The sequence below is a fragment of the Spodoptera frugiperda genome, chromosome 21 (genome assembly GCF_023101765.2).
Source record: "Spodoptera frugiperda isolate SF20-4 chromosome 21, AGI-APGP_CSIRO_Sfru_2.0, whole genome shotgun sequence".
Classification (NCBI taxonomy): Eukaryota; Metazoa; Arthropoda; class Insecta; order Lepidoptera; family Noctuidae; genus Spodoptera; species Spodoptera frugiperda.
In genome coordinates, this window is record NC_064232.1 from 3,469,490 (window position 1) to 3,491,670 (window position 22,181).

At 37.8% G+C, this 22,181-nt stretch overlaps 2 protein-coding genes across 2 annotated transcripts in view; one reads left to right on the top strand and one right to left on the bottom strand.

Annotated features, from left to right (window-relative positions):
- Positions 1-252: 252 nt before the first annotated feature.
- Positions 253-9,630, bottom strand: LOC118280205 (uncharacterized). Its single transcript, XM_035600089.2, has 6 exons — positions 9,060-9,630; positions 6,947-7,028; positions 3,490-3,629; positions 2,546-2,661; positions 1,649-1,722; positions 253-574 (listed from the first exon to the last, which is right to left on the bottom strand). Exons 1-5 carry the CDS (start codon positions 9,178-9,180, stop codon positions 1,666-1,668), a joined length of 516 nt encoding a protein of 171 aa, XP_035455982.1. The 5' UTR covers positions 9,181-9,630; the 3' UTR covers positions 253-574; positions 1,649-1,665.
- Positions 9,631-9,930: 300 nt separating this feature from the next.
- Positions 9,931-22,181, top strand: part of LOC118280206 (uncharacterized) — a 47,324-nt gene continuing 35,073 nt past the window's right edge. The window contains exons 1-11 of the mRNA XM_050702229.1: positions 9,931-12,287; positions 12,963-13,427; positions 14,256-14,455; positions 15,039-15,143; positions 15,701-15,827; positions 16,904-17,092; positions 18,025-18,245; positions 19,449-19,523; positions 19,925-20,006; positions 20,323-20,522; positions 21,743-21,897. Of these exons, the coding sequence (XP_050558186.1) occupies positions 10,190-12,287; positions 12,963-13,427; positions 14,256-14,455; positions 15,039-15,143; positions 15,701-15,827; positions 16,904-17,092; positions 18,025-18,245; positions 19,449-19,523; positions 19,925-20,006; positions 20,323-20,522; positions 21,743-21,897 (3,917 nt within the window). The 5' untranslated portion in view covers positions 9,931-10,189. The remainder of the gene's footprint in view (positions 12,288-12,962; positions 13,428-14,255; positions 14,456-15,038; positions 15,144-15,700; positions 15,828-16,903; positions 17,093-18,024; positions 18,246-19,448; positions 19,524-19,924; positions 20,007-20,322; positions 20,523-21,742; positions 21,898-22,181) is intronic.

Here is a 22,181-nt window from a genome sequence, read left to right on the forward strand (position 1 = left end):
TTTTGTATACTCATTAGTTTTATTTTTATCACAATAACAAAATTTCATAAGCAGGCACGCGTACGGTTCCAAAATACCTACTAGAAAATAAGCGCGTGCGTGAGAAATTTTATTGTTTGGTTATAGTGATAAAAATAAAACGAATAATAGTAACTAGTAGTAGTAATAGTAATCATGAGTATAAGTAGTGCTAGTCACCTTATACACAATGTAAAACACCTACATTTCACCAATTATGTTATAAGTCCCATGTTTTTTTTTTTTTTTTTTACATTTAATGGGTCGACGTTTGACCGCTATCTCACCTGATGGTAAGTGATGATGCGGCCTACGGTGGAGCACGTCTGCCCATAAGAGTAATGTAATATAGAGTCAGATTATAACAGGTTAATTTCATAGGTTTATACGTAATATAAGTTGCTATTATAATTATTATAACATTTGCAATTCGTTCACTTACAAAATGTAGTCTTTATTATCTAACTAGCTACGGTGGTTTTACCCCCTTCCCGACTATATAACTAATACTAATCCCCTTACCCCTTCCCCCTTTTACTAACGCTCTGCACACAGGCTGAAATAAATAACATTTATTTATTAGTTAGTTTCAATATTAGATCTTGAATTGAATTGTATTGTGAACCTGATTGAAAAAAAGAGTAACCTATGGAGTTTCTTGATCGTTCTTCTCCATAGGAATCTACAGTACTGTCAACGAAACTTGGCAGGTCTGAAGTTAGGCGAACTTTCGCGCAGGTACATTCGTGAACAAAACTATTACTGCAATAATATTTTTTATAAACTGCGTTAAATCATAAATAAGTTTTCTCGCTTGGCGATTTAAAACTCTATTGTATTTTGGTGGCATATTTGATTGCAAACTTAAACACTAAACAAAAACTAATAAAATTCCCTAATCAGTGACGAAGTACATATTTTTAGACACGTTGTTTTATAATACATTGGTATAAACCAAGTATATTATTTTTTCATAAACTGCGTTAAATCATAAATGAGTTTTCTCGCTTGGCGATTTAAAACTCTGTTGTATTTTGGTGGCTTATTTAATTGCAAACTTAAACACTAAACAAAAACTAACAAAATACTTAAAAACTTAACAATATAAATTAACAACAGTAATAACGAAATATACGAAAAGTTGACACTAACACAACGCCGATCCTAACGTGTGACAGAGACATATTTTTAGACACGTTGTTTTATAATAGTCTAACTTTGTATTTTACTGCCGCAATTAAACTGAACTGTAAAGTGATGGCCTGAAACACAGGTTTTTAAATTAAACCTAGATCGGGCGGTCTACTATCAAATAATACATTTCCAAATTACTGTTTTATACCGTTATTAATATTTTAGTTCTAGTATATTTTTAGCACTGTAACTGTATCATTATTGTAATACCTGCCAAGTTTCGTTGACCGTACTGTACACTTTGGAACTCACTTCACTAGAGAACTAACCAACTGACAAACATTGCTTTATACTAGCATAACTTTTGATCTAAATCCTATAACCAATAGCAATATAGAACAGTGTTATTAGTTTTTGATTGGTCTAAAAGTTTGGATCAAAATTACCCCCCTAGGGTCAAACAAACCCGATTTTACGGTAAATGTACTAAAATTACCTGTATACATTTTACAGCTATGTTGCAATTTTGATTGTTGAAACAGGGGTAACCGGCTTCTTTTCTGACGCCTCCTGAAATAAATAATAACAAGGTTTAATAACTAAATTGCTACTGCAATTAGAACCATGCTTCAGCACGAATGTAATACCATGGCCTCGCAGAAAACCGGTGTAAAGCAACGATCATGTTGTGTTTCACCGAGTGAGTGAGGATACCAGAGCCCTCCCCCCTCCTACTGGCCCAGTTGAATACTATCAGTCTACTCAATGACCCCAGGAACCCTCCTGAGGAGTGATTCTCTAACGTTGGAGAATCACTCTCTGGACGTCCATACTCAGAGCTCAACTGACCTGAGTGTGCAGGCCTTTTCTGCCTCGCACAGCGAATCTGAGGAATGAGCTGTCGTCGGCGGTATTTCCGAACCGATACGACCTTCAAACCTTCAAGAAAAGAGCGTACTCCTTTTTAAAAGGCAAGCAACGCACTAGTGACTCCTCTGGTGTTGTGGGTGTCCATAGGCGGCGCTGATCGCTTACCATGAGGTGACTCGTTTGCCACCAATTCCATAAAAAAAAAAACAAAGTATAGAAGTCAAGAGTATAATAAGTGTGGGAGAGCCATGCTTCGGCACGAATGGGCCGGCTCGACCGGTGTGATACCACGGCCTCACAGAAAACCGACGTGAAACAACGCTTGCGTTGTGTTTCGTTGTGTGAGTGAGGTTACCGGAGGCCCAATTCCCCCTTCCCAATCTTCCCCATCCCCGATTCCCGAACAACAACCCTTAAATTCCTCACCCCCCAAAAAGCCGGTGACGCACTTGTACGCCTCTGGTGTTTCAAGTCTCCATGGGCGGCGGCGATTGCTTACCATCAGGTAATAGATATAACTCACATCGTCTTTAAGTTCGGCGACATGTCCGTTGCGCAGTGACTCTCTGAGCGTATCATCATCATCATCGTCAGTTGGCACGTCGTAGAACTCCTCGCTGTCCAGCTCGCCGTCTGTACCTGGAAGAGTATGCAGTATTATGTGCAGGTTCGATTCTTGAGTCGAACAGAACGGTTTATATATACGAGGTCATGTAATGTAGGAAGAAATAGCCAGAGACACATAGAGACCAAATTTTTATTTACATTATGAGTTTCATATTATAGGAAAGCCTTATATTGCTTTATAGGGTGACTGGTAATTAGTGAACGATATTTAAACACGTGATTGTACTCATGATTACAAACAACTTTCCCAAAGAAACTTTTATTGTATACTCATTAGTTTTATTTTTATCACAATAACAAAACAATAAAATTTCATTAGCACGCGCGCGTAACATTCCAAAATACCTACTAGTCTTCCGATAACGCGGGCGCGGACTCCTCGCTGCTCACAGTTGATCATGCGAAAGAACGCGCGCGCGATATTTTGTTTTTATCGTGACCAGAGGTCGTGTTCAATTGTTGAGACTTGCTCAACAATTGGGTACTATCCTCGGTCAAAAATAAATTATTACAACTTTTCAATACAATAAAATATTAAAAAATAATCACACTCTCATTCATAAATTTGATGAACTATTTAATTAATTTTCGATTTTTTCTAGCTAAATTTCTAGTAATAAGTCTGCTATTTGACGTCAAAAACTTATGACGTCATAACGCACTATTTCATACAAAGTTCATAGAAAATATCGTTTTTGACGTTTCGAAAAAAGTATTGAATTTGACTAGTAGGAAAGTAGCCTATTGACACTGACAGTCACTCTTACGGCCACGCGATCAAGAAGTAGTTTACTGAATATTTTTTGAAAAAATTAGGAAGTCTTTAACACCAATGCTCACCCAATACGGACTGGTAATCAGTGAAGTACTCCGAATCGGACGCGTAGCTCTGCTCCGTTGCCTCGCCGCCCTCACCGCCAACCACCTTCTTGGCTGTGCGGTCCCTGCGAGCCTTCCTCTGTTTGATACGACGTAGGCTTCTGGAAATGAGAAGATTTGACTTGTTTATTACTTATCATTAACTGAAGATGTCTTCTGCTGAGCAAATCTAATCCGGTGGGAACATGACATGATGTTTAAACAAGAGAAGCGATTAGGGAATCGTAGATTATTGTAGCCTACAAAAATCTAAAGAATGCATTGGATACATTGGTAGACAATGGCAATTTGTTGTCCCTTAGCCCCCATACGCACTAATTAATGGTTGAACGATCGGCTAAGCGCCCCGCGTAGTTGGCCGCTTCTCCAATTTAATATGTGGCCGCGATACAATCGCTATGGTAACCGCCGAAACACCATGAATTTCCGGAAAATACGCGCCGTATCCAGAAGTACTGCTTTCTACATCAGGCCCTTGACCCAACTATCTAACGTTAGTCTAGTCAGGGGGTCTAGTAGACCCCCTGACCGAGTAGACCCGGTCTACTCCGGTTCTCGAATGCAAAGTTTCGTCTAATCTTCGGCCGTATGTTTTATTGATTTACTTACTAATAGAATTACTAAAAATAAAGTTTTATTTTTAATTTCATATCAAAAACTATTTATTTATCTTCATTTAATACCTTCATTTTTGTTCACCAAAGTTCGCAATGAATAGAATTGTAGTATGTAATCTGCGAAGTTTTTTCGTTCGTTCGTTGAATTAGAGTAGGCCCCCAGATCTTGGCCGACTGTATATACGACTATTGGCACAATGGTTGCTGAATCTACATCCCAAATGTCGATGATGTCGTGGGCTAAATCAATATATTTACTGCTTTATCTCTTTCTCTTTCAGCTCTCACGAGATTCACGCCATGGAATAATATCAATTATCAAAACAAATCAAATCAAATCACTTTAATGCATCCATAGTGTACAATGTGGTCTACAGTTTTAGGGTCCGTTCACACAGACCGGCTCGGAGAGCATCGGCGCGCATTTTTCTTTTCACACAGACCGGATCGTATACGCTTGGAGTCGGTCGCAGCGGAGTCGCCAACTATTTCACATACACCGGCTGGAAGCGGATGCGCTCGGAGCCGATAGGCTGCACGAGCGAGAAAGAGCACGCGATCGGAGCCGATCAGCTCCGTTTATTATTTCACACCAAGCGCCGTCAAGCATTTTTAAACAAAAAATCAGTGCACATTAAAAAATAAACCTTAACACAAATGCTTAAATCTCTATTTTCAACGTGACAAAAATTTGCTCTCCTCTCCGAGCCGGTCTGTGTGAACGGTAAGGGTACAGTCATGTTCCAACTATGGGCCCTATTGGGCACCGCAAAAGTACTTAATCTACTTACATATTAATTGGTAACATTGTTTAAATAGTATTAACATTGTAATTACAACATTTATAGGTAAATTTCCATAAAAAAGATATATGTATAAAAATTTATTATAACATTGGTAACATCAATTAAGACTATCAAATTAAAATCTTAGGCATTAATCATTAATTAATAAAGTAATAATTTAATAATACTATTTTAGCAGTTTTTACTTACTTAATATTGTACAAATTGAAAAAAAAATCAAAATTAAATCGATACAATAGCTAGGTACTTACGTACACAACATAACAGAAAATGAAATATACTTATAATTAAATAACACTGTTATACTAAGGGCCTCTTTTACCATCTCCAAGTAAAGTGTTGAGTTAATTGTCGATTAACGATACTTGCCGAGTAAAACTTACGAGTAACTTTTGTCAATTTCACAAACAAAATTGAAGCTCTGAATAACTACTTGCCGGTTAAGCGAATGACGTCACAAATCGTACATTACATTCGTTCAATATTACGTCAACATTACTCGGCAGACGTTGTTATTGGTGGGTTAGCTGACGTTTACGACATGCGTGTGCATGTGTGTGAATGTGCGTGTGTGTGCGTGTGTGTGTGTGACATGTAATGTGCATGTTGTTTGGTTAGGAAAGTCTTAATAACTCGTGATACGGAGATGATTTAATTAAATAATTAAAAAGTCATACCCAACCACCTTTATATTTTAGGAATTACTTTGTTTCATTAAGTTTTATTGGTTACTTAGTTCACTGTAGGTATACTTCTATAAACAAATTCTAGCCAAAACATCAGTTTTATCCAAGTCCAATCAACACGGGATTTAAAGACACGAATTGATGATGTCCGTTGCAGCGTAGAACACACAAAAAAACATTTTTAGGCAACATATCGACATATTCAAACTCTGTGATTAGATTTAACCGTGAAGAAAACTCGCTAATTGGCAGATGAGGTGGCAAGTAAATTACGAAATGGTGAAATAGGTCCTAAGGGCCTCTTTCACCACCCTCGAGTAAAGTGCAAAGTAGACTACTCGTCGGTTAAAGTCCCCCATAACTGCATGTGTCAATTTCACGACCCGCGAGTAGCACTAATCATATGATTAAAGTGACCCGTAACTCACTTGCCACCTCATCTGCCAATTAAGGAGTTTACTTGTCATGTAATGATAATTACATGAGGTTAAAATAGAAATATCATCTGCGAACAGCACACATGCCTCATTCATGATTTTTGGGAGGTCATTGATGTATCATCACTACATAGTATAAAACAAAGTCGCTTTTTCTGTCATGTGTCATGTTGTATGTCCCTATGAACGCTTAAATCTTTAAAACTACGCAACGGATTTTGATGCGGTTTTTTTTAATAGATAGAGTAACTCATGAGGTAGGTTTTTATGTATAATACAGGTATAATATATCACCATTGCACCCATGCGAAGCTGGGGCGGGTCGCTAGTATCAAAAATAAAACACATCCAATGACACTGCCTTGGGGTTAGATGCATTTGTAAAATTCTTGTCTGATCTTACGTGTGTTATTTGTATTGTATTTATGTACCTAATTAAAGTGTTGAACTTCCACATACTGTTCTGTTTTTTAAATATGATGAAAACCAATTATGTGCAGTACCACATATTCCAATTCCGTATAATTTATTTAATAAAAATTTTAATTGCACTTTGTCATAAGCTTTTGTCATATCCAGGAGGATTCCTACAGCATACTTTTTGTCATTTGAAAATGTTTAATACTTCTTGTATATCGGGAGACATTCATTATAATGTTATCAGCTTACTGGAATAGCAGCGCAACCTTCGCTGTCTCATGTGTTGTGGAATGCTGCTCATGAATGTGAGCCTCTAGCATGGCTTGAAACTAGTCGAGTTCCTCGTCAAATGTTACCCCGGTCACCCGATAGCATAATTATTAATTTGTGTACAAAAACATAACCCTCCTTCTGGCGCAGTCGGGTAAATATATTTATTAGTTAGTACTTACGTTTCCTTCTGTAGTTCCCTGAGCGATTCTAGTTCTGTCCTCATGGAAGCCACCTGTTTGTCCAGCCTCTGTACTTCTCTCACTGAAATAAAACAAACATTTTCTTAAAACGACATGCAGAACTTGACACTTACAATTTAGTAATTTCCTCGGTCAAGAATAACAAATTCTATTTTTCAACACAATAAAATACATATTCAAAAAAACTATAACATTTTCATTCATAGATTTGATAATCTACTTATACGTTTTTTTTAGCAAATTTTCTAGAAATAAGTCTGCTATTTTACGTAAAAATCTGATGACGTCATAATTTATACAAAATTCGTAGAAATATAGTTTTTGACGTTTCGAAAAAAGTGGTGAAAATTTTTAATAATGGCAAACTAACCACTGCGCCAATTGTATAGTCAATTACACCTTTAACTAGTACCTACATATTTTGATTGTACTTACATCTTTCGTCTGTACCTAATTTGCATTTTGTATGGTGTGAGCCTGATCTATAATTAGGCTCACACCATACAAAATGCGATTTATTATTAGAACATCTTATTAGCTCACCCATAGTCTGCTGAAATTTTAAATAACTACATGTATATTTAATTTTGTAAATAAATATTATTCAAGTATCTTGTTAAAATACATCTCACTTATGTAAATGTAATTTAACACAAATTTAAATAACTGGTAGCCTAAAGTAAATAATATGAGTATTACACTATTGTCGTAGTTTTGACATTTAAGTGCTTAAGACTGACCGACTGTTAGGTTCAATCCTAGGATCGTCAAGCATTGTGATTGTATGAACTGTGTGGGAGAGCCATGGTTCAGCACGAAAGGACCGACTCGACCAGAGTAATACCACAGCCTCACTGATAACCAACAAAAAAACCATGACTAAATTAGTATACACTTCTTATAAGAATTTTGATTCCAAGAAGACGTAGATTCCAAGTCCAATTAGATTGTCAAAACAATAAAAAAAAACAAAGAACAATTGTTTTATGTTGTGTAAGTAAGATTGTGAATACTGATGTCATATTTTTGCATTAAATAACATCGTTTCTTACTTTTCTTACGTAAAACATACTAAAATCCTGTGTATCTTCAAATCAATTATTGAAAGTGAGATTGATTATTTTTAAATATTTGTTTATATGGTATAAGCTAGTAAAAGAGCATGCAGTTAAAAAAAGGTAATTTAAAAAACTAAAAAACCCGACTGCGTTTCTTTATAACATGAAACTGAAAAAAAAAACAAGACTGTCATCGTAAAATTGAAGCAGTCAGGACCCATTCTAAACATTTAGTGAGGGCACATACAGCTGGCTTTCTAGACTTGGTCCCGACTGCTTCAATTTTATGATGACTTTCTTGTTTTAGAGTATTTTCATTTTCATATTATGAAGAAATGCAGTCGGGTTTTTTAGTTTTTTAAATTACCTTATTTTATTTTCTTTTAGTTTTATTTGTTGTGATGTGTTTTTGTACTATGAGTTTTTGTACATTGAAAATTAAGCATTAATACTAAGTATAAAGTTCATAGTGGGTACTTTGAAAACTGTTTGTTTAGATGTTAGTCCATCAATCACGCTGAAACTACTAGGATTTTGAAGATATTTGATATACAGACAGCAGTTGGGTGAAGCTAGAGCAAAACAAACTTTTGCAGTATGTATGTTCAAGACCTCAATAAGTAATGTAAATTGTATTAAAAAAATATGATTAATCTTTGATATCTGATCTTTGTATTTCTTTCTATAATTATGGTAATAATGTTGTCACTTGACTTACTTAACAGATTATAAAGAAATCCAATTAAGATAAGATCGAATAGCAGTCATATTAGAATTACCTCCCATATCTTAATTTCGTAAAGTTCGAAAGCCGATAAGAGACAATCTTATCAGTTTTTTAAATAGATTAAAACTAAAATAAAAATACGTAATTTTAATAACAAAAACATAACCTTAACTTTTTAAACATTGACAATCTATTTTATATTCATGCAATCTTAATTTTATTTTTATTTAACCCTCTTTTCACCTGAGTAGGAATTTTCGTGACTAGATAAAACGTGTTCGAAAAAATGTTGATAGGTTTTACTAACCTAGCATGGATCTTCGCTTCTCAGCGTACACTTGTTCGTATATGAAGACTCCAGCGGCTCCAAGAATGCCAACTATTGCAGCCCCAACCATCAGACGAGGGGAAAAGTAACTAGTATTCATTTTTGCAACTGCTTACAATTTCTTGCGATTCCCAAAACAGGCTTTCAACTTTCTCAACACTCCACCGTATGCTAACAGACGCTTGTTTGCACCAAAACAATGAACGAATATCAATCAAGCTCAACAAACAATGTTTCGTAACAAATTTTACGATAAAATCGGTAACAAATACAATTTTGCGAAAGTAGTTAGCCAAATGAAATATCAAACGCAAATCACTGATGCTGTGATTAAATTGACAATTTCAGTTTTCAATCGAGTTGAGGTGGCGCAGATGAAACGAAATTAGCTTAATTAATTAGAAATTCCGTATAATTTCACTGAATTTAATAGCGAAATCGGCAGTCACTGCAAACAAAATATTTATTGTCGGGTTCCAGATATGTGGAAAATTTAAAACTTAATTTTGACGGGTAGACGGAAATCAAAAATAGAGAAAGGGATAAAGCTAGAAGAGAAAGAGATATAGTGAAATCTATGTTGTTAAAGATTTTGAAATCACAAGATTGAAACGTGATAGTCAAAGACGTACAGATAAAAAAACTTTTTTATACCGTTGAAGATGATTGTTTGTATTTAATTTTAGATGTTAATAAAATTGAATATAAAATTACGACTTTATTTATACAATGCAATCAAATAATTGAGATCAATAAAATATAGGTTTGACTTGGCGATCGATTTTTACTGTTTTTAAACTTAGGGCGTGTGATAAAACTGGTAACATTAATCAAGCTAACAGCTGTCAAACATGCTTGACAAACTGTCAATTTAATGAAAATGGCAAACCGCAAAACTGCTATTTTCGTATTGATGTGAAATAGTTTATTATTTAAATTACCTACTATCAATAATACAACGTTATAGTGCACACAATTAATCTACTTTTTATTACACTTTTAGTTTTTAAGTTTAACACGAAAAAGATCAGCGATTTCCCACCAACAAATCGTGATTAGATTCAATAATAATTTGTTTTTGTTCATAATTTTGATTATTTTGCTTCAATATGAGTGCTAACGGTGACAAAAATAGTGCTGATGTTGAGAATAAGACGCTGACTACGGAAGAAAATAGCGAAAAGTCTGAAACAAGTCCTGAGGGTATTGCATCGGCTAAAAAATCGGTTGGCGACACCCAAATCGATAGCTGCATAGCTGAGACACAATATGTCTCTAAAGAACTAACTAATAAAGACTCCGGCGATGCCGGTGAAGAAATATCTAACAAGACATTGAAAGAAATTGAAGAAAAAGATTCAAATCTCACTGAATTGTCAAAAGACTCTCATAAAACTGGTGATGACAAAGGCAGTGGTGACCATACAGCCAATGAAAATGTAGCTGAAGTAAATCCTGAAAAAAGTTTGACTCCGACCGAGAAAAAAACTGATGATGGTCAGAAAAACCTTGAAGAACCACCAGGATCAGATAGTAAAGATGAAGATGAGATGGAACTGAAATGGGATGATGATGAAGCTATGGAACCTGATGGAGGAACTGGCAATGATCAAACTTCACCTAAAACCGAAGAACAGCTTTTGGCGGACCCTTCGGACACTATCACTGAACCTTTAGACAAACAAACAGAAAGTAATGAAAAAATCGAAGAGTTGAGTGAATCCGATAAGAATTCAAATGCTAAATCTACTACGGAAACTAAAGAGGTTGAAAATGAATCCTTAGAAGATGATATTAATTCAGAGACGATGCAAGCAGAGGTAGATGCTGTAATAAAAGATATTCTTGATGAGAAGGACAAAACAGGTGAAGATACTGAAATGACCGTAACAGACAAACCTGACGAAGTAACAAAAAATGATAATGAAACTTTAGAAAAACATACAGAACAAGTAATAGAAGATACATCTGTAGAATTTGAAAGTAATAAACAGACAGAAAACACAGCATTTGAAATAACATCCTTCACTGACATCGCAATGGATACAGAAGATGATAAAAAAAAAGAAAATCTTCCTCAAGACAAGAAAGATGGAGATCTTCCCAAACAAATAGAGATAAAAGAAGAAATTATTGATAAAGAAACTTCGGAAAGTAAAGAAATTGATGCTTTGTTAGAAGATCAACTTTTAGCAGAGACTGATGTGGCCGAATTGCCACCTGATGCTGACTCCATGGATGCCGTAGACGCTGACAAAGAAAGAGAATTATTAAAAGAGGATGGTGAATCTCAAAATGGAATGAATGACAAAAATAAAAATGGGAATACAGATCAAGTTGATGTTAAAATAGAAAGAAGTGAAGATATAGTTCCAGATGAGGGTAAAGAAATAAGAATTGATTTAGAATTATTAAAACAAGAAATCAAAGAAATTAAAAAAGAAGTTAAACAAGAAGAAAGTGATAATAACTCTCAGGATGCAATAGACGGCAATACAAACGATGATTTAGTCGAAAACACGGAAAATACTGACCAAAGTACTGTACAAGTTCAACTGGAACCTGATATAACTATTCCAAGTCAAACTGAAAGAACGTCACATAATAAAGAGCCTGCTGAAAAGGTAGATGAGACTGAAAATCTAGTCACAAATGTAGTTAAAGAAGAAATTTCTGAAACAGTCCCTGAAAATACTGAAAATAATGATAATGTAGCTATAGAAAGTGAAGATAAATCTGAAAAACTGGCTGAAAATGAAAATCTGGACAAAACAAGTAACACAGAATCAAAATCGAGTGAGAAAAAAGTTAAAACCATAAAACAAGAACCAGAAGAAGACAAAACACCAACCGCAGATGATATATCACTGTGTGAAGCCGCCTCATCACCAGCACCAATAAAAACAAATCACCGCTTAAACAGACCGGACGCAATGCTGGAAATACCAACCCAAGAGCTTTTAGACATTGATGACCTGTCATTCGGACTGGACCGGTTAGACAGTACGGATAGTGATGATGAAGAGGATACCAGTGATAAAGCTCCGGTTGTAGCACCAGCTCCGGTGAGAGAAGAGAGTCAGGTAACAGAGAGTGTGAATCGAAGGAATATGGTACCGAGTGAGAGTATTGAGGATAGTTTAGAGAAGATGTTTGCGGATCATGCTCCCATTGTGATGCCTGTGGAAGAAACTATCTATGTTTCCGGTGAGTTATTTTATTGTTTTATCCACTTTAAAATCTTATTTTAGGTGTGCCTTGTCTGTGGACTGCCTAACAGGTTACCGGGCTTTGGATCGAAAAGCTGGAGTAGGAATGGTGTGGTTTTTAGTCAGCAAGATTCTGATACTCCCTCTCGCCTCACTTATGGCGGGAGCATGGATGATTTTTCGCCCTCCAAAAGAATAATCTTTAATATAAAAATAAGTCTTTTGACTGCACGGTTGGCGCGGTGGCTAGGCAACTGGCTGCCGTGCAACGTGTAGCGGTTTCGATTCCCGCACGGAGCAACTCTTTGTGTGATCCACAAATTGTGGTTTCGGGTCTGGGTGTCATGTGCATGTGAAGTTGTATGTTTGTAAACGCACACAGGAGAAAATCCTAATGTGGGGCAACGTTTTAAAAAAAAAAGTCGGGTTTTCCTTCCTGACGCTATAACTCCAGAACGCACGAACCGATTTCCACGGTTTTGCATTCGTTGGAAAGGTCTCGGGCTCTGTGAGGTTTATAGCAAAGAAAATTCAGGAAAAATTCAAGAGAAAAGCAGGAAAACAGGGAAAATCATTGGTAGCGAAACGGAGTTCGCCGGGTTTGCTAGTACTTTATAGTTTTAAGAAGACCTTGTTCTTATACTCATCACATAAAAATTGTCCACTTTTTCAGATACATCATGCCAAACAGACATAGAACCTTTACCTTCCTTTCTCTTTCCCCCTTTCCCTGGAGACGGTGCTAGTACCTCAGCCGCTGCAATTGCATCTATAGCTAATGATGCAACTACGTCTAACGATGCAACTGCAACGTCGTCTAAAGATGCAACTACGTCCAACGATGCAACTGCAACATCGTCTAATGACGCAACTGACACTAATGTTGCAACTACAACCACGGCTAGCGATGCAACTGTGGCTACAACTGCAACTGATGCAGCTGACACTGCAACTGCATCCGCTGCACCAAGTTCTGCCACTGCTGCCAATGAAATGACTCCGGACACTTCAATTGGAGTTCCTGAAGTTTCAGACAGTTTAGGTCTGCTAGCTGAATCATCAGGTCGAGTCATGGAAGACGATGAGGAACCTGAGGATGATGATGACGGTGATGATGATGAGGATTTCGATCAGGATGGTGAGTTAAAGTTTTTTTTTTATTAGGGTGGCAAACGAGCAGACGGATCACCTGTTGGTAGGCGATCGAAGCCGCCCAGAGACACTCGCAACACCAGAGGAGTATCGAGTGCATTGCTAGCTTTTTTCCACTGAAGACCGAATCAAAATTAACAATTGTATCAAATTATTTCAATGAATTGTTATTATCAAAATTTATTACCAAACTGTTATATTAATCTCGTTTATGAGTTATCAATAGGGTAATTACTGTTGGGGCCCAGTAGGGCTGATGCCTGATCCGAAGCTGCGGACTACCTAGCGGGTTTACCGGGGCTCCGGCTCGAAAAGCAGGAGAAGGAACGGGGTGGTTTTTAGTCAGTAAGAGTCTGACACTCCCTCTCGCCTCGCCCAAGGCGGGAGAAGTTATTGGATGATTTTCCCCCTCAAAAAAAAAGGGTAATTACTGTGTGTAATTAGGATGGACAAATAGGTATAAGTGTCGGAGAGCCGTGCTTCGGCACGAATCAGCTGGCTTGACGGGAGTGGTACCACGGCCTCACAGAAAACCGACGTGAAACAACGCTTGCAATATGTTTCGTTGTGTGAGTGAGGTTACCGGAGGCCCGAGTACCGCAATCCCCGATTCCCTAACAACCCTTAAATTCCTAAAGGCCGGTAACGCATTTGTAAAGCCTCTGGTGTTTCGTGAGTCCATGGGCGGCGGCGATTGCTTACCATCAGGTCCATCTGATCCGTCTACTCGTTTACCGGCTGATATCATAAATAATAATAATAATTAGGACGCAAAAAACCTGACCAACTTATTCTTTATATCTTTTCACTTCAGAAAGCAGCAACCAGGTATCAGCGGAGCAGTCAGAAGACTCGAATCCACCTGCCTCTGAGCCTGAACCAGCTAAAGACCAGGATGGCAAGGACTTGGACACTCCGGAGCCCAAGGATGACCAGTTCACCTTCACCGCTACTGAACCCCAGAATTCTGGGGAAAAAATGGATGTTGACAATGAAAGCTGTGGATTTGGGACGGTAAGACATCAAGCTTCCTTGTGCGAACTGCTAGGGAGTGGAATTCTTTGCCGGAGTCTGTTTCCTAATGGTATAACCTGGGTGTTTTCAAGGCCCGAGTGAATAGGTTGCTTATGGGCAGACGTGATCCATCGTAGGCCGCATCATCATTTACCAGGCGAGATAGCGGCCAAACGTCGATCCATCAAATGTAAAAAAAAAAACTCTTGAATGCAAATCTTTCACTAAGCGTTGGTTACCTGTGATATACGTGGCGGTTAACGTGTTAAAAATCATTTCCCCGCACTAGGATTTTCTCCTGTGTCGTGGGTGCGTTTACAAACATACAAGTTCACATGCACATGACATCCAGATCCGAAACAACAATTTGTGGATCACACAAAGACCATCATCACCATACCAAAGATCACCATCAGGGGCCTTAGTCTGCTATTACAATTGTGTCAGAATGGTCGATCACTGAGCAGTGCGAGAGGGATGGAGCTATGTAGGTTGTATAGCTCCATCCCTCTCGCACTGTCTTGTATTTCAGCAAAAATGTAATAATAATTTTTAAATTATTCCCATTTATTCGATTTTTCAGATGGAATTACACGCTGAGACGATTCAAGAAGATGATTCGAATTCAGGTGCTCACGCTGTACCTACTATGGAGGACGGCCCTGGCACTCCTGCCGTACAAACTGAGGTAATATATATAATAATCCAAAATGTTCTTAAACCAGTACTTAGGATGACGGGGAATGAAAATTAAAAATATATTTAGTCCCTCAGTTAGGTAATGAAAAAATATTAGACACGCACTTTTCTATTTTGTCATATAAGATAACGATACTCAGATAAAACGATTAAAAGTTTAGGAGTGCGAGCAAATACGTCATTTCTACTTATAAAATGTAGCTAGAAATGATGTCACGCGATATTTTGATATAAAATATGTATGTAATATATATTTTATTGTAACTTTCGTGAGACATACTAAATTAATTATTATGTTATCGGCTTACTCACGTAATGTTTTGACGAGGAACTCGACTAGTTTCAAGCCATGCTAGAGGCTCATATTCATGAGCAGCATTACGCGACACACGACGCGGCGATTGTCGCACTGCTACAATCGCGATGTAGCAGTGCGACAATCGCCGCGTCGTTTCTAGCATGGCTTGAAACTAGTCGAGTTCCTCGTCAAAACATTACGTGAGTAAGCCGATAACATAATAATTAATATGTAATATATGTTTACAGCAACAACGAGTGACGTCAGACCAGACGGACATTGACACTGTGAAACTGTCGGACACGTCTGACAATGAGGCAGAGGAGACTACCACCGACGTCAGAAGTCAGACCACTGAGCAAAAGGAGACTGAAGGTACGGAGTTATATTTTATTGATTTCTTTTTGTTGGTCTTTTTTTACGGTAAACGAGCAGACATATCATCTGATGATAAGCAATCGCCGCCGCCCATGTACACTTGAAACACTGCAGGCTTTATAAGTACGTTGCTGGCATTTTGGGGGTTAGAAATTTAAGAGTGAATCGGGGATTGGGAAGGGGGGAATTGGGCCTCCGGTAACCTCACTCACACAACGAAACAACGCTGTGGTTGTACACGTCGGTTGTCTGTGAGCCGGCCCATTCATGCCGAAGCATGGTTCTTCCACACTTCAAAAGATGGTCTGGCAAGTTTTAGGTATTTTTTTAATCTGTTATTTTTGGGGTTTTCATTCTTAGAACATGCCAGCCCCGTTGAGTCATAAGTAAGATATACAACCACAAATTATATTCTAAGGCATAAGTAACAGAGTTTTAGGTCATTACTGGCAACACTGTTTTGTTTCTCTATTTATTGATATAGCAAATTAAATGAAACTTCAGTTATATTATTGACAACACTTCTACCAGATTTTGGTACTTATTTTATTAACGATCTTACACTAGGCCTTTTTTTAAGGGGGGAAATCATCCAATTACTTCTTCCGCCTTGGGCGAGGCAAGAGGGAGTGTCAGACTCTTACTGACTAAAATCCAACCCTTGGCCTAATTCCAGAATTCATTTTCAAAACACTCTAAAAGCCATAATAGTACTTTGCATGACCCAGGAACCTAACTTGAGACCCCAATATTCATCCATAGAAATGGCTATTATTAAAATTATAAACTCATTAAAATATTTGAATAGCCATGTTCCCTACTAGTCAAATTCAATACTTTTTTCGAAACGTCAAAAACTATATTTTTTATGAACTTGTAATGAAATACACTATTATGACGTCATAAATTTTTGACGTCAAGTAGCAGACTTATTTCTAGAAATTTAGCTAGACAAAATCGAAATTAAGTGGTTCATCAAATTTATGAATGAGAGTGTGATTATTTTTGAATATTTTATTGTATTGAAAAATTGTAATAATTAATTTTTGACCCAGTCATCATCCCTATTACAGATCAACAAAATAAAAACGAGAAATCCCCATCTAAATCGCCAACCACCAAAAACGTAACGCCGGAACGTTCCCCGACCAAGTCGTTCACGCAATCCCCAGCTCAGTTGAAGAAGTTGGCGATTACCACGCAACAGGAGAGCAGCGTCGTCAATATTGTAGATTTGGAAGAAAGCAGTTCTTCTGAGGATGGTAAGTGTCTTAAAAAAAACAGTAGATAGATGGTACCTGATGGTAAGCTATCGATGCCGAATATGGACACCCGCAACACTAGAAGAGTTACAAAAACGTTGTCGGTCTATTTTTATTTTATAAGCTACTTCCGCTCAGTTTCACCCACTCTGCTCTGCTCCTATTGGTCATAGCGTGATTCAAATTCATAGGGGGTTCAAACCCCCCCCCCCGTTACTATTATACTATAACTAGCGGACCCGACAGACGTTGTCCTGCCTACACATCTTTAATTTGAAAATTTTGAACTTTTTTTAATAAAGTAAAACATTCTGGACCATTTTGATGAAAATTATTATTCAAATGTTATGACAATATCTAACGTCATTAATATTTGACACTGCGATGGTAGCGCCGTCTGTCGTATCCATTATAAAACATTCCAAAATCAACAACTGCTAATAAATTAAAAATTAATTAAAAAAGCATTGTCCAGCGGACAAAATTGTGAATCTAAACCATTCTCAGATCCCCTTGAACACACACAAAAAATTTCATCAAAATCGGTCCAGTCGTTTAAGAGTAGTTCAGTGACATACACACTCACAGAAGAATTATATATATAAAGATATAATAGTTATCTTTATATCTAATATATAAAATTCTCGTGTCACAGTTTTCGTTGTCATACTCCTCCGAAACGGCTTGACCGATTTTGATGATTTTTTTGTGCTTATCCGGTATCTATGAGAATCGGCCAACATCTATTTTTCATCCCCCTAAATGTTAGGGGTGGTACAACCCTAATTATTTTTATTTGCCGCAGACGAAGTCGCGGGCAGAAGCTAGTAACTATCTAAATAATACGTAGAGCAATCGTACGATTACCACTAACAAAAAAGAGAAAAAAACAGTAGCTACTAATATAATATGAATGTCTCTCACATCCACAGAAATACGAGAAATAGACAGACAACTTGAACCGAAACCGAAACGTTTGAAACAAGAAGACGCACATCAGACGTCAACGTCAACGTCAGCTGACGTCACCGACGTCAACATCCCCACTGACATCGAAATAATGGCCAATGCAGCCGGAAACACGTCAGCGATCGTCACCAAAGAGGGGGAGGTCGTTGTAAGTGGGGTGCCGAAACCTCCCCCACTTAAATTGGTAAGTATACAGGGTGTAAGCGGAACGCTCCCAAACGTCGCAAACAGGTGATGGTAAAAAACGTGTATTATTTAAAAAAAAATAAAGAATTCAATGTTTATTTTAAGTAATAATAGTTGTAATCTAATGCTGAATTTTAATATAGCATGAATAATACAAACACAAAAACGATTAAAATTATAAAAACATAAACAATTTGTGGCGTTTTTCGGGAGCGTTCCGCTTACATCCTGTATTTTTAAGTAGCTTCTGCCTGTGGCTTCGTCCATGTTCTGTGTGTTATATAATAAAACAACGTGTGTCAACTGGTTAATGGCGACCGAATGAAATTTATTAAAACAAAGAAACAAAAGACAATGCTTGTTGACATGTTTGCCACTAGATGGCGCTAGTAGGTCTATATTTTGATATTTACAACATGTTATTTATCAGTGATAGGAATAGGTTGTGTTTATTAGCCTAAACTTTGAAGAAGAACAGATAAAAGAAACGGAGACTTCCTTAGTACTATATTTTTTCCCTATGTGCTCCAAATTGTATATGTTCCAAATTTCACCCCGATCCTTTCAGCCGTTTTGACATAATTGAGTGACAGACATACATCCAAATTTTCGCATTTATAATATTAGTAGCATAGCTTTGCCCGCGTAGTTTCACTCGCTGATCGGCTTTTAAAAATCGTTGCGTGATGTTTTAAATCACAAAAATACCTAATTATTAATTCCAATTCGGACCAGTAGTTTCGGAGATTAGCTCGTTCAACTTCTTTGAACTTCTCGTCAGCTTTATTATATTAGTGTAGATATTTATAATATCTTCTGCTATGACTGCACGGTTGGCGCGGTGGCTGGGCAACTGGCTGCCGTGCAACGTGTAGCGGGTTCGATTCCCGCACGGAGCAACTCTTTGTGTGATCCACAAATGGTTGTTTCGGGTCTGGGTGTCATGTGCATGTGAACTTTTATGTTTGTAAACGCACCCACGACACAGGAGAAAATCCTAGTATGGGGCACGTTTAAAAAAAAAAAAAAAAAAGAGAGACTTAGTCCACGATTTCAAAGAAAAATAACCTTTATCACTTCACCAAAAGTGTTTGAGGAACCTCGGCAAGTTTCAAGGCAGATCGGGGCTTATGAACTTACAAAATGGGAATATGTTATGGGAATATGCAGTTGTTTCATTAATATTTATTTCTTTATTCAGGCTAGACTGAATACCAGCGAAGTTTCAATTAAGACAGCGAGTGCCACTGAGCCAATGGTGATACCGGTAACTCAGGTAATTAATTACATAATTAATTATTATTAATTACATAATAAACAGAGAAAGAAAAATCATTTTTATCCGACTTAAAAAAGAAGGTTCTCTGTTTGACCTGTATGTATGTATGTTGGTGCGGCGTTTGGCTGAACCGATTTGACGCGGTTTTTATCGTAATATTTTTCAGACCGAGAAGAATTTATACCTGACTTAAAAAAAATTGAGATTCTAACTTTAACATTTGAAGGCGGTTCCCTTTAAAAAAATTACACTCATTCACTAAAAATAATACACAGAATAATATTCACAGCTAACTCACAAAATTTTTCGAAGACGCTCGACTAGTTTCAAGCTCCATCGGGGCTCATAATCGTATGAAAATTACAATAATTGTGTAACTATGTTATTCTCGTTTTCAGGTAATAGAACAACAGGCTAAACCTAAGATAGGTCTAGAAGTATTTAGCCTGGATTCGGACGAAGATGAGAGCTGTCCTAAAGGTAAGATACCTACTTCACTTCTACATAATATTTCACTTTTTTATACTTTTTGAGAATTTGACTTATAAATAATAGGTTTTTTATTATTATAGTAATAATATAACTTTCGTGATACATACTAAATGATTTACTATGTTATCGGCTTACTCACGTAACTGTTTGACGAGGAACTCAACTTTGTTATTGCGATAAAAATAAAACTAAAGAGCATACAAAATAAGTTTCTTTGGGAAAGTTGTTTGTAATCATGAGTACAATCACGTGTTTAGATATCGTTCACTAATTATCAGTCACCCTATATTTCTTTTTTTAACAGAACAAACCGTACAGCCAGCCTCCGACCCGCCTGCAGACCCCGACAAGCCCCGGCAGTGTGTGAACGACCGCTGCCCCAGTGGGCCGGAGGTGGGCTTCCAGCCGGCGGGCCCCGCCGTGGCGGCGTACTACGACGCGCCCAGGAACAAGAGGCACCTGGTCTGCCAACCCTGCGCTGATGTCGTACTGGCTATGGAGACGGTAATTATTGTCTTCAAATGGTTTTATTTTTAGTTATATAAAAATAAGTCGGGTTTTCCTTCCTGACGCTATAACTTCAGAAAGGACTAATCGATTTCCACCATTTTGTATTCGTTGGAAAGGTCTTGGGCTCCGTGAGGTTTGTAGCAAAGAAAATTCAAGAGAAGAGCAGGAAAATAGGGAAAATCATTGGTGGCGAAACGGAGTTCGCCAGGTTTACTAGTTTAGTTATATAAAACTAGCTACTTCCGCGCGGTTTCACCCGCTCTGCTTGGCTCCTATTGGTCAAAGCGTGATGTTTTAAATGCACTATTCAACACAAAAAGAATTATTCAAATCGGACCAGTAGTTCCGGAGATTAGCGCGTTCAAACAAACAAACTTTTCAGCTTTATAATATTAGTATAGATTCTCGTGTCACAGTTTTCGTTGCCATACTCCTCCGAAACGGCTTGACCGATTTTGATGAAATTTTTTATGCTTATCCGGTATCTATGAGAATCGGCCAACATCTGTTTTTCATCCCCCTAAATGTTAGGGGCAGTACAACCCATTTTTTTTTTACTTTTCCGCGGAAAAAGTCACGGCCTAGTTTAGTTATATTATAACTTTCGTGAGACATACTAAATTAATTATTATGTTATCGGCTTACTCACGTAACTGTTTGACGAGGAACTCGACTAGTTTCAAGCCATGCTAGAGGCTCGTTTTTATTTAGCTTGTGGGAGAGCCATGCTTCGGCACGAATGGGCCGGCTCGACCGGAGTGATACTATGACCTCAGAAAACGGACGTGAAACAACACATGTGTAGTGTTTCGTTGTGTGAGCGAGGTTACCGGAGGCCCAATTACCTCCTCTCCAATCTTCCCAATTCCCGATTCCTCAACAACCCTTAAATTCCTAACCCCTAAAATGGCCGGCAACGCACTTGTAACGCTTTAATGCTACAAGTGTCTATGTGCGACACTGATTGCTCACCATCAGCTGATCCGTCTGCTCGTTTACCGGCTTATACCATAAAAAGAAAAAAAAATGCTTAACCGGTTTGTTTATTTGGGTCAAATTTAGTATTCAGCATCCCCCCTCCCCCCGCTTTCCTGACGCCAGCTCGATCTGACATTTGGTATACACTCTTATTCTTAATGACCATACAATTTAAGCCTATTAAATAATAATAATCAAAATAAGACGTTAAATTATGAAAATATTATATTTTGCAGAAACTGGTAGAAGGTATAAAGAACTTCACCCCTCTCCTGGACTTGGACATGAGCAAGAACAGCCAGGACCTGGTGAAGATATCCGACTCCGAGTCAGAAGACGAAGACCAGGGGCCTGAGGAGGAGAGGGAGCGTATCGGAGAGAAGGGGGCTAAGTAAGTAGATTCTTCTGTTCTCTTTTTGGGGGGTGAGGGAAATCACAAAAAAAAATGGGGGCACCGTACTGTGTACCAATCTCTAAATACCCTTTTTTGAGGGGGGGGAATCTTCCAATGACTTCTCCCTTCTTAGGCGAGTCGAGAGGGAGTATCAGGCTCTTGCTGACTAAAAACCACCACGTTCCTACTCATGCTTTTCGAACCGGAGCCCCGGTAACCCGCTCTCGCGTTGCCCAAGGCGAAAGAAATCATCGGATGACTTTCCCCCCCTCAACCCCTCA

Bases quoted from the DNA above. Each gene is read 5' to 3' on its own strand.
- LOC118280205 (XM_035600089.2), bottom strand. From the start codon at position 9,180: ATGAATACTAGTTACTTTTCCCCTCGTCTGATGGTTGGGGCTGCAATA. The intron at 2,662-3,489 runs GTGAGCATTGGT...ATACTCTTCCAG, and splicing joins TGATTACCAGTCCGTATTGG to GTACAGACGGCGAGCTGGAC. The intron at 1,723-2,545 runs GTGAGTTATATC...TATTTATTTCAG, and splicing joins TCGCCGAACTTAAAGACGAT to GAGGCGTCAGAAAAGAAGCC.